Source organism: Gallinula chloropus, assembly GCF_964237585.1.
Source record: "Gallinula chloropus genome assembly, chromosome: Z".
In the NCBI taxonomy this organism is placed as follows: Eukaryota; Metazoa; Chordata; class Aves; order Gruiformes; family Rallidae; genus Gallinula; species Gallinula chloropus.
This window is the reverse complement of record NC_140089.1, coordinates 45,755,080-45,766,216: the sequence shown is the minus strand read 5'-3', so window position 1 is coordinate 45,766,216 and position 11,137 is coordinate 45,755,080. Positions and strand designations below refer to the sequence as shown.

The following is an 11,137-nucleotide window of genomic DNA, read 5'->3' as shown; positions in this document are numbered from 1 at the left end:
GCGGGGCGGTGCGGTGCGCGGTCCGCTCCCGCCGGCGGCCCCGGCCCCCGGGGTGCTGCCCGCCCCCGCTGCCGGCGCCGGGGCTGTGTGTCTGGCAGCGTCTCCGCCGCCGGCGCACGCCAGCCCCGCCGAGGGGAGGAGGGCGCTGGCTGTGCCCGGGGTCGAGGGGCCTGGGGGCTTTGCCCACGACCGCTGCCCCGGGCGCATGTGTGGCGGGGCTTAAGAGAGAGAGGTGCGCGGTGCCCGCGGGCTTGAAGGGCGGGACACGGCACCGCGCAGGGGGCTGCCCGGGCTCCCCCTCGCACCTCAGGTCCCCCCACTCCCCGGCTTTTTCTCTACGTTTCCACCCCCCCCCCCCCCGTCCCCCCCCGTCCCCAAACGAACGCACAGGAGTCCCGCCTTACAACCGCGCTCCTCCGCGGCGCGCAGCAGCCGCACTGCTGGAGGGCAGCCCCCCTTCCCCCGAGCGCCTCCCCGGGCCGGGCGCGGAGCGGCGAGGGCGGGTTTCCCACTGCCCTCCGCGCCAGCGCGCCGGGAGGTCCGCCGGGCGCGGAGCGTCTGCGGGGAGCCGCGCTGGGGAGCGCAGCCTGCGGGCTGGGGTGGGGGTAACGCGCGCAGCTGTAGCGGCAGAGATTAATGGCTGATTCTCAATGAACAGAGACGGGGAGAAGCGGTGCCAAAAAAGTAAACAATCGTGTATAGTACAAGAAGTGTTTAGCGCGGCCAGGCAAGGCTGCGTTTCATGGACTTTTACACTAAAAACATATTAAAATTGGCTTTCCTCAGGTTTCAGTTAAAGAATGAGCCCTAAGTTGAAACAGCCTAGCTACCGCGCGGCTTTAAATCCCTCAAGTGTTAAGTTTTCATTGTGTTTTTCTAACTGGACGGAGTGGGTGTTTTTTTGGTGGGGTTTTTTTTGTTGTTGGTTTTTTTTTTTTTTTTTTTGCGAGGAACTAAGTCTCCTCTTTAGTTAAAAAAGAAAGAAAGAGGGAGAAAAATCTGGCACTTTCTACCGCAGTATCCACCACCCTGTCATTATTTCTGCAAGCCTGGGAATTCAGCTCGGACCTCCCAGTATTTGTTGCAGCTTGAGGCCAAGGTGCCTCTAAAAGGATTTTCTTTTAAGGGCTTTAGAAATCGTTTAATGCTGCTTTCCCCACGTTTCTCTGTTTTTTAAAAGGCCAAAATATATTTCTGTATGTCGACCGCGAGAAAGTTCCGCGCGCGTATTTGTCTGCAAGCATCCCGGACGGGTGGGGGGGGGAGAAGAAAAAAGGGGGAAAAAGGAAAAAAAAAAAAAGAAAACTTTCTTGAAAAGAAAACGGGGGGGTTTGGGGGGGGGGGGGAAGGCATTCCTTAATGGAAGTATTGCATGCAAAGAAGGCTGGATCTCTTTAAGGCTCCCCCTGAAGCTGGAGATGCACACACAAGGGTTGCCGGCCTGGGTGGTCTCTCTACTTTGGTGAGCTGTTGCTAAGCAGCTAATAATAGTCATGTTTGCTGAGTAATTTCTGCCCTCCCCGAGCCAATCGCCTCGCAGAAACCCAAGCCATCTGACAGCCCCGGAGGCGGGCTTTCAGCTTTTTTTTTTTTTTTTTTTCCTCCCTCTCTCGCTCTCTCTCCTCTCATACTCCCCCCCCCCCCCCTCCACCCCTCCTCCTCTTTATCCAAATGGAGAGAGTCCTTTTTTTCTTCTTCATCTCATCTCTTGAGCCGAGGGGCTGCAGCTCGGTGCTGCCGCGCACACGCCAGGGAAGAGCGTCAGGCAGCCGGCCGCCCGCCGCCGCGGCGGGGCCGACCGCGGAGCCCCGCCGGCCCCGCGGCCCGCGGGAAGCACCCCGGCGCTGAGGCAGGATGGTGCAGCGCGGTGAGGCAGCGCAGCAGCAGCAGGAGCAGCAGCAGCAAACGCCGCGGCCCGCCGCGCCGCCGCCGCCGCGCCGCCGTCGCTGAGCGCCGCCGCGGACAGCAGCTTCCCGGAGGCAGCGGCGGCCGGAGGAGGCGATTTCAACGGGAGCGGAGGAAAGCGCGGCGGCGGCGCCGGCAGCCGGGGGGGCCCGGCGGTCGCGCCCGCCCGCCCGCCCGCCCTCGCCGGGCGCGGGGAGCGGCCGCCTGCAGCTCGGGGTCCGCGCGCGATGTGGCAATGGGAGGCGCGGGGAGCGACTCGGCCGGAGCGGCCGCGGCGGCAGCCGCCGCCCCGCGCCCCGCGTGAGGCGGCCGCGCCGCAGCAGCCCCAGCAGCAGCAGCAGCGGCGGCCGCGGCAACCCCCGCAGCAGCAGCAGCCCGCGGCCCGCAGCGCCGCCAGCCCCCCGCGGCCCCGCCGCGCCCCCGGGCCCCCGGGCTCCGCCGCGGCGGCGGCAGCGCCAGCGGCAGCTCCTCCGTCCCGCCGGCGGCGGCGGCGGCAACATGGCCTCGGCCGGTAACGCGTCGGAGCCGGAGACCAGCAGCAGTGCGGGCGGCGGCGGCGGCCACCCCGGCCGGGCGGCGAGGAGCGGCAGCGGGAGGCGGCGAAGAACCGGAGGGAATCGGCGCGCCGCGGCGCCCGACCGGGAGTATCTGCAGCGGCCAAGCTACTGCGATGCGGCTTTCGCCCTGGAGCAGATCTCAAAGGTGCATTCAATCTCTCACTCTTTTTTTCCAGATATACACGCTAGTGCTAGTGCTGTTTTTCGGCGGGGAAGGAGGGAGGTGGTGTGTTTTCTCGCGGGGGTGGAAGGAGGAGATGGAAATGAAACAGCCACCAATAAAATGCTGGGAAAAAAGAGAGGGACGTCTGTGACTCTTCAGTGCGGGAGAGAGTGCCCTCCTTCCCTCCCTTCTCGCCTATGCCTGCCCCCGGTGCGTGCTTACGCTGCGGAGCGCTCCTCTGGTTAAACTTCCCGAGACAGCCTGGGCTCGCTGCCGGCCTCTCCCCGGCCAGCCCCCAGCCCGCTCTCCCGCTTCCCCTCTGCTTCCTTTCCGCCTCTCCATCCCCTCCGTAGCGCCCCGCGACTTCGGCAACACCCGCTCCCCGTCGGGACGGGGGAGAAAGCGGGCAGCTTTCTTGGCAGAAGTTGTGCTTTTGTGAAGTTCTCCGCCGAGAGCTGACACGGCGACTGCCCCCGGTGAGGGGGGTGCCCCGGCAAAGGAACCTCGCAGCGGTGTTCTTTCCCCGGCGGTCGGGGCGGGGGAAGCGAGGGCCGTAAACGAATCGCAGCCGTAACTCTGCCGCGCAGGTCGCGCCGGTCCCCGCGGAGCGGCGGCGGTATTGTTGGCGGGGAAGGGCTGGAGGTGCCGGAGCGCCCCGCAAACCCGGCCCGGCTCGGGCGGGGCGGAGGGACGGCCCCGGCCGCCAATCTCTGCCGGCCAAAAAATGTTCAAAGTAAACAACCTCGAGACGCTGCCTTGCTGCAGGGATGGTTTCACTTCGGGGAGCGGATTTCTGGGCTTTGTAAGAAGGGGGGGGGGGGGGGGAAAGGAGGAGGAAAAAAAAATATAAAAAAAAAAAAAGTCCATGTGGCTGCCCTCTTCCGTTCACAAATATTGTCGTAACTTACAGATGGCTGCTCTACTTCCTAATTCAGATCACACAGCGTCTCCAAACTCTATGGAAATGAATTACTTCTGATCTTGCAGCGCTGCTCACCACGTGGGTCCTGCCTCAGCACCAAGCCCCTGCGAGGGGGGAATGGGGAAAACAGCAGCAAACTGCTACCGACTAGCTTTCCGTCACCGCCGGTTCCCCTCCCCCCTACAACTCCCCCCCCCTCCCTTCATGTCCCCCCCCCCCGCCCCGCTGGCCCTTCAGAGGTCTAAGGAGAACAGGAAAAGGATCACTTTTTCCCCCCTTTCTTGTGGCTGCTGAGGGGCATCGGCAGTGGTTACTGCCGCCCCGGAGCCGCCGGCCTTTGGCAGCACGACAGCTTCGCGGACTGAGCTGCTGGTAGCGCCTTGGGCGTGCAAAGAGCGAGCGTGGCAGGCAGGCAGGCGGTGTAGGCGCGGGGCTCTGGTGTGGCGGTGACACACACCGGTGTGTCGCTCGGGGGCGAGGGTGGCCACCAGAAGGTGCATCCTTGGCGGGCGGGCGCGCCCGAGGGTGGCTGCCTGGAGGGCCCCGCGGGAAGGATGCCTGCCAGGGCTGCCCAGAGCGCTCCGTGCCTACTCTCCGGAGGCGCGACCTGTCTTGCTGGTGGGAGGGCTGGGGGGGGGGTGCCTCTCCCCGCGTGTCTCTGGGCGAGGGGGTGCGTGTCCGGTGTCCTGCCACAGCCCCTCAACTACCCACCTCCTCTTCTTGCTTTGCAGGGGAAGGCGACGGGACGGAAAGCGCCGCTGTGGCTGCGAGCGAAGTTTCAGAGACTGTTATTTAAACTGGGCTGTTACATTCAGAAAAACTGCGGGAAGTTTTTGGTTGTCGGCCTCCTGATATTTGGGGCTTTCGCAGTAGGATTACGGGCAGCTAATCTGGAGACCAACGTGGAGGAGCTGTGGGTGGAAGGTAAGTCCGGGGTCCCCCTCTTTCTGCTGCCGTCCCTCCCCGCCTTGGCCGGCCGAGCACAGCACTCTGCTCCGGCGCCGGGGACTGCAGTGCGTGCGTGCGCACGTTTGCGCACCGGGGCCGCTCAGCGTGCCGAGGTAGGGCCTGCCTCCGGCGGGGAGGCCGGCGCGGCGCGGTTGGGCGGGCGGTTCTCGAGGCGGGCGGCGCGCCTTGGGCCGAGGAGCACGGCGCCGGGCGGCGCGTACCACTTCCCCGCCCGCGGGGGGCCGCGGCTGCGGGCCGAGAGCTGCGCAGGGGGCGCCGGGCCAGGTCTCCCTCACCCACCTCCGCGCCGTCGGCTTCGGCCCGTTCCTCCGAGCGGCAAGGTGGAGGGCGACGGGCGTCTGCGTCCCCGTTGGCGGTGGGAGGTGGCCGCGCCGCTGGGATGCCCCCCCCTCCGCCATTTTGGAAGTGCGTGCGTCCGCGGCGGGGGGAGGAGGGCGGGCGGCGAGGAGCGCGGCGGGGCGGGAGCCTGTGTGTGGTCCTGTTTTTGGACAGCTTTCAAGTGTGGGGGGGAGCGGTTGTCTCAAGGTAAAAAAAGGGGAAAAAAAAAAAGGGACAAATAAAAAAAGAGAGGAGGGAGAGAACAAACACCGGCACCGCCACCAAACCCCAGTCACACCAGCTGAGGCGAAGCGGGGCCTGGCCGCTGGGAGCGGCCCCTGGGAGCGGGGTGGCGGCGGCCAGCGCCTGGGGCGGGGGGCACCGTCCTGAAGGCCCGGCGCGAAGGCGCCGGCGTAGCCAGGCAAGCTGGTAAAGGAGAGCAGCGGTACCGGGGCGCCAGGGCTTCGCGAGGTGGCTTTCGGAACAGACACGCAGACAGACAGACGCCCCCTCCCGCCCCCCCAACCCAGACCAAACCACAGGGGAGTGTGGGGTCAGCAGAGCGGTGTCGCCAGGACACCCCCCCCCCCCCCCTCCCAGGGCCCCCCTCCCAGAGCCCGTGTGTTCCTCTGGGAGTGGGGCAGCCAGCCCCGGGGGGTTACCCGGCTCTGGAAGGCACAGCTCCAGCATGGTGGGAGGGGGGGGGTGGGGTGGGTTTTTGGGTATTTTGTTGTGGTTTTTCAGAGGGGGTTTTTCTTCTTTTTTTTTTTTTTCCCCTTTTCTGGGGGAAAAGAGTATTTACTTAGTATTGCATTCCCCTGTTAGCTGGGTTGATGTGAAAACAGAGTTCCTTGACGGCTGGTAGTTGCTCTGGGTTTATGTCAAAGTTGCTTGCAGCAGAATTTGGCTTATAAAAGTTAATATGGAGGGCTGCATAAATAATCGTTGCTAAATAGCTCTCTGTGTGTGCATGTGTGGAAAAGCTAGTGCTGAGTGCAGACAAAATACGGGGCTGTTACGAAGGTGGTCTGTCCTGCCCTGTGGGTGAATTAGAGCATAGAGGACCAGGTTCCATCCTTGCAGATGACAGCCATCTTGGGGTCAGGATGAGGTTCACGGGTCATTTAGTCACTATCTGTTTTGGAAAACAGCATGCTGCCGATTGAACTTTTTTTTGGTCCATGTAGTCCAGGAGCCCAAAATACGACAACATCTGCTGCCAACAGCTCAGAAACAGAGCAGGCACTGCAGGATCCCAACCATAGGCAGAGATGTGCATTCAGAGTCTCTACTGGTCCCTAGGTCTTGTGTACCTTAAATACTAATGGAAACGATTGTGGACACCTTTTTTTTATTATTTATTTTTTTTTTCTCCTCCACCCCCTTTTTGCTTTTGCTTTCTTCTAAGTTCTTTGGAGGTTGCTGTGACAAAGTTTCTTTTGCCAATTTATGCTTGTGTGTGTTTGGTCTCAACTTTTCTGTAAGTGTTTGATAAATAATACATGACTGCAGTTTCATCCAGCATGCTTTCCTGAGGTTTGTTATTCCTCCTATTACTGGGGTTCGCTTACTTGGAAGGGTGATCCCATCCCATCAATGCCATGTGCTCTTTGTGTAATGCCAAGAAACTGTTTGCTGACACTGGCTGTATGACTAGCCCAGCAGTAAAAATTAAGTTCCTGAGGAAAAATCATGATTTGCAAAATATCCACTTAGTTCAGTTGGTGCACTACTTAAAGGGGGAGAGGGAGGGCGCGGGGGGAGTTCCTGGTATAAAGTCTTGTTGAAATTGAAGCTTTTATGACCAAGGTAAATTTATAATGCAGCTGGTCATACAGAGTTGACATATGTAATTTCACATCTAATGAGTTTAGTGTTCATGTCAGAATTTAATAACGTAAAAATAGTATTAAAACTGCATTTCTAGATTAAAAAAAGAGAAGGCTATCTGATTAAGGTGAAGTGAAATAAAATATTCCGGATTTAAATTAACTTTTGGTCTTTGCATTCTAGCACTACATGACCATCTGCACAAAAAGGCATGCTAAAATGAGCTTTCTTGGTAGATGCTCTGTAAGCATTCTGCTTATGAACCAGGGTCCTACACGAACAAACCCAGCAAATGGCAGTCATGTGCTTCTGTTGGTAAACTATAGGCAGAAGAGCAGAGTGAGAATTTAAGATGAAACAGGTGTAGAAGGAAATAGTGTGGAAAACACTGCTCTTCCTGCACAGGAATGGAAAGCAGTGACCCAACTTGGTTTTCTGTGCTTTGTGTGCACCTGATGCTAAACATTTAAACTATGCTCTGTGGACTGTTGGCTGTGCTATGGGACCCTTTAGATCAAGGTTTCTTTTTGTAGAACCGTGGCTGAATTGCCCTCTTCATTGAAATAGCTGTCTTATTTTTGTCATTTCCTTTTGTTGACCAACAGTTTCATTGAACTGGGAAATTTGGTAGGTTGCTTGAAATGTATTTCAAATAACAGCTTTGACTTGCTGCTGAAACTTTTTATGGTTACCACTGCTGAATAAATTGGCATTATTTACATAAAGCGAGTGGTTTTACATGGTGTATTTCTGAATACCATGGAGCATGGAGCATAATACAGCACTGAAGTTTGCTAGAAGTAAGTGGTTGCTTTAAAACCTTAGTGCAGTTAATTAAAAATAGTGAAGTGAAGTTTGAATGAGTTCTAAGACCATGCCCATTCCAAGATAAATGATTAGTAGTCTGGGCCTGAAGCTATTATGGCTGAAATATTTACATAAGAAGTTTAGAAACCCACCTGGTAGGCAAACTTTCAAGGAGAGAAAAAGAAAAACAGATCTCCAAAACATCATTCTTTCAATTTTCCTGTAGTAGTCTTCCTCCATCAGAATTTGTGCCAGCACTCTTGGCCTCCAGTGAGCCTCCTGATACCAAAGCGGCTTTCCTCTCAGATTGTTTCTTGGCACTGAATGCTGTAGAGTAGCTTTTTTTTAATTTATTTTTTTAAAAACACAGTCCTCCTCTGGCTGCTGTTCAGAGCACTTCAGTTATTGCAGTGTGTACCACGGTATGCTCACAGTCTGTGCTTCTGCCTTGTAGTCTGGCTGCCTGGTGTCTTTGACGGGGACACATACCTGTTTCCTCTCAGCCCATCAGCCGGTTTACCGTCTCTGAGTGCAGACCTTGCTCCTGGAGGAGGCTTGTTTTACTTTCTTGGGCAAACCAGTCCTGGGCTGGTGTTTTACTGGCAGTTCTGTTATCCACAGCCATTCAGCTTTAGTTGAACTGCTATATGTGGGTGTCCATGCATACTGGAGTTGTGGAGACTGTTTAGCATCTTTATACATCGTACGCCCTTGAGAGAACAAAAAGGACTTTGCATTGATTTCCTCTGTGACTGAATTTTGTTGGACACAGATGTGCTTTTAGAAACTTCCATTCATAACTACAGAGTGCTCTAGATGGAAAAGGAATCGTGCCCATAACTGGTTATGTTCATTGCTACCGCTCTAATAGGCACTCTAAGACCCTGTGTGTGAACAGCAGTCACACATGTAAATTCACAGCCTCTGCTGAAAGAAGTTTTGTGGCTCCGGAGAAGGTTCTGTTAAACGGAGCTTGAAATTTGGCTACTGCATGCCTTGAATGGCATTAATTGGAGCAGCTCATAAGGGGAGAGATGGTCTAGTCTTGTTCCTTGATACTTCATTTCATGCCACCGTCGTCTGGGGATTTTTTCCCCCCTCACTTTCTTAATTAGCTTTTCTTCTTTTAGAGGTTGAAGATGATGGTGTCCTTTCCTTCCTTGACTCTTCGCACTAGCTGTGTCTCGGTTGGACCTTTCACTCTCTAAGTAGCCTTCTTCACAGAGCTAACCAAGCTCCTCACCCACAGAGCCCCTTCTTTAAGCCAGTTTGAAGGAAGAGGGTGGGTGGTACATGTAGGGATAGGACAGCCTGCAGGGAAAACAAAATGCCTCAGCAGCCGCTAGATCAGCTTTAGTACGTGGAACAAAGTGTGTTCTAATATTAAGTGAATTAGAACTTGGTGTGCATGGTAGAAACCGTAGGTGAAGATTTGAGTTACGGGTCATGTCGTTTGGTTTCACTCAAGGGGCAAGAATCAAGTTGCTGTAATCCTTAAGGCTGACCCATCTTAAAATACATTAAAATACCCATGCAGCATACAAATTAGGTGAAAATGAGGAAAGCATGAGAGTGATGTGGGAACAAGTACTATTTCCATAGATCCTCAGTTTGCTTAACCCAGCAAGATCAAGTGCAGGTGGAGAGGAGAGTTATTCTTACGTTACGCCTAAGGCATCAGTTAACTTTACACTAGTGTTCTTTGGAGAAACAAAAAAGAAGAGTACAGGAACAGATCTTTGTGAATTTGTTGTTTCAGGGAAACAAGTTTATGTGTGTGGGCTGGAGTAATATGTTTGGTTTGAATACAGTCAGCAGGAATTGGCCCAGTCAGGTATAATTCAGCTCCCCCACAAACATGCATTTGTGCATGGCTGCATAAGTAGTACTGTTGTAGCTGTTCTTGCACCTGCGTCACCACACTGACGCAGAGTAGGTGGCAGAAGAGCAGAAATTACTCTGCTGGTGATTCTGAGGTGGGGTGTTGGTCAGCTGTGTGACAGTCTTGGGTCTTGTCCCTGATGATACCACCAAGTCCATCAGCTTCCTATGGATCAGGTTATGTAGGAGCTTACTTATCTCTGAATACTGCCTTATGCTGTGTTGTGTCCCTCAGTGCATGGTGAAAGTTCACTGAAAGGTGTTTATCTGGAAAATTTTCAACTCCACTGCTCTGTTTGGAGTCAAGGACAATTATGATATGATTTCCCAAGTGGGGAAGTAGCAGTGATGGCTGAAGGACGGTCATCTGGCCAACACGCTCTTTTTGATGTTTACTGATTAAAATGGGACAGGATTTCAGTCCATGCTGCTGTTTTGAAAACATTTGTATACAAATTCTAATACTTAAGCTTTATATGATGATTGTGGATGAAAACATTAGGGCAGTGGATGTTTTATTCCTGTGAAGTTGAACTCCCTATTCTTCCATAGGTGGAAAGTTGTTTAAAGGTTTTTAGTTACGTGGATGTTTGGTTGTCATCTTGCAAGGGCCTGCTGTTAAATTCAAAATGACTGGGGGTCTCTCCTGAGTTCCATTTTGTAGGGTGTCTGCATCACTGCTCAGACCTGGTGTTCATTGCTGAAAAGCTTGTACATGGGGGTGGGTGGGGAGAAGCTTTGGTGTTTAATGTTCCTCTTTCATCTGTAAGAGTTTTAATGAAGGTGTTGTGTGTGACCATTCTTTGGACGTTGAGAAGGTAAAGCAGGAAGTCCTCAATTTAGTGCTGGACTCAGAATGACCTTAGTGTAGCCAGGCCTCTACCCATCTACAAAGCCACCGCAGACCAACTGTGCCCCCAGTCTGCCTCTTCTGGGAAGCGCAAGAGGACGATCTCTTCCTGTGGAACCAGCTCCCCTCTAAGCTGCATGGCTGCACAGTACTTTCTGCCTTTCAGACTCTAAAGGCATTTAATTTACTCAAGGCTGCAGAAAATGAATCTACATTATTATTTCCAAACACTGTCACACCAGTGTGTGTGCGCCAGAATGTGCCCTACAGATCCTTGTTTGGAAGGGTCTGTTTCCTTCTCTGGTGAAACGCGTATTTAAACAGGGCAGTGCCTTGGCTGCATCGTCCCCCTCTTTATCTCCTCTCAGCTTTGAGTGTCATCTTGCACTCAGGGGATTTTGCTGCTTATGATCAGGGTGGGAAGGCATTCCTGTAGTTCTGGAGAGCTTGGAGATTTCCATACAGAAATCCTGGAGTCAGATGGAACAGTTGAAAGGAACATTGTTTTACAGTTGGTCCCCATGTCCTGCTGCTGAGCAGGAACAGGGGGAATAATGTAGGTAAACAGAAGAGCAAGCTCTCTAGGGCTGGCTGCTGCTGAAGTTGTGGTGCCATGTGAAGATGGTGGTAGATGCTTTGAGGTCTGCTGCCAGGTCCTGTTACCTAGTGAGTTGACTGGGATGGGGTTTTTTGGGGGGTTGGGTTTTTTCTCCCAGGGAATAGGCCTTCCTTTCTCATTATTCCTCAGCAGACACCTGGTTCAGACAAGAGTGAACTCTAAAAGCCATGGGTACTCAAACTTGCTTTCAACAGAGAATACATTAAGGAAAACTTTAGCTCCTCACCCTGACTCCATCCATTTTCATGATTTATTTTTTCCGTGGGAGGAGATGGTCCAAGCCCTGTTATTAAGTAGTATTTGTGGTGGTTCCCCA

At 54.4% G+C, this 11,137-nt stretch overlaps 1 protein-coding gene across 1 annotated transcript in view; it reads left to right on the top strand.

The window, feature by feature from the left end:
* Positions 1-2,003: 2,003 nt before the first annotated feature.
* Positions 2,004-11,137, top strand: part of PTCH1 (patched 1) — a gene marked incomplete at its 3' end in the record, with an annotated part of 65,543 nt that continues 56,409 nt past the window's right edge. Inside the window, exons 1-2 of the mRNA XM_084278648.1 lie at positions 2,004-2,607; positions 4,279-4,471. Coding sequence (XP_084134774.1) covers positions 2,404-2,607; positions 4,279-4,471 — 397 coding nt within the window. The 5' untranslated portion in view covers positions 2,004-2,403. The remainder of the gene's footprint in view (positions 2,608-4,278; positions 4,472-11,137) is intronic.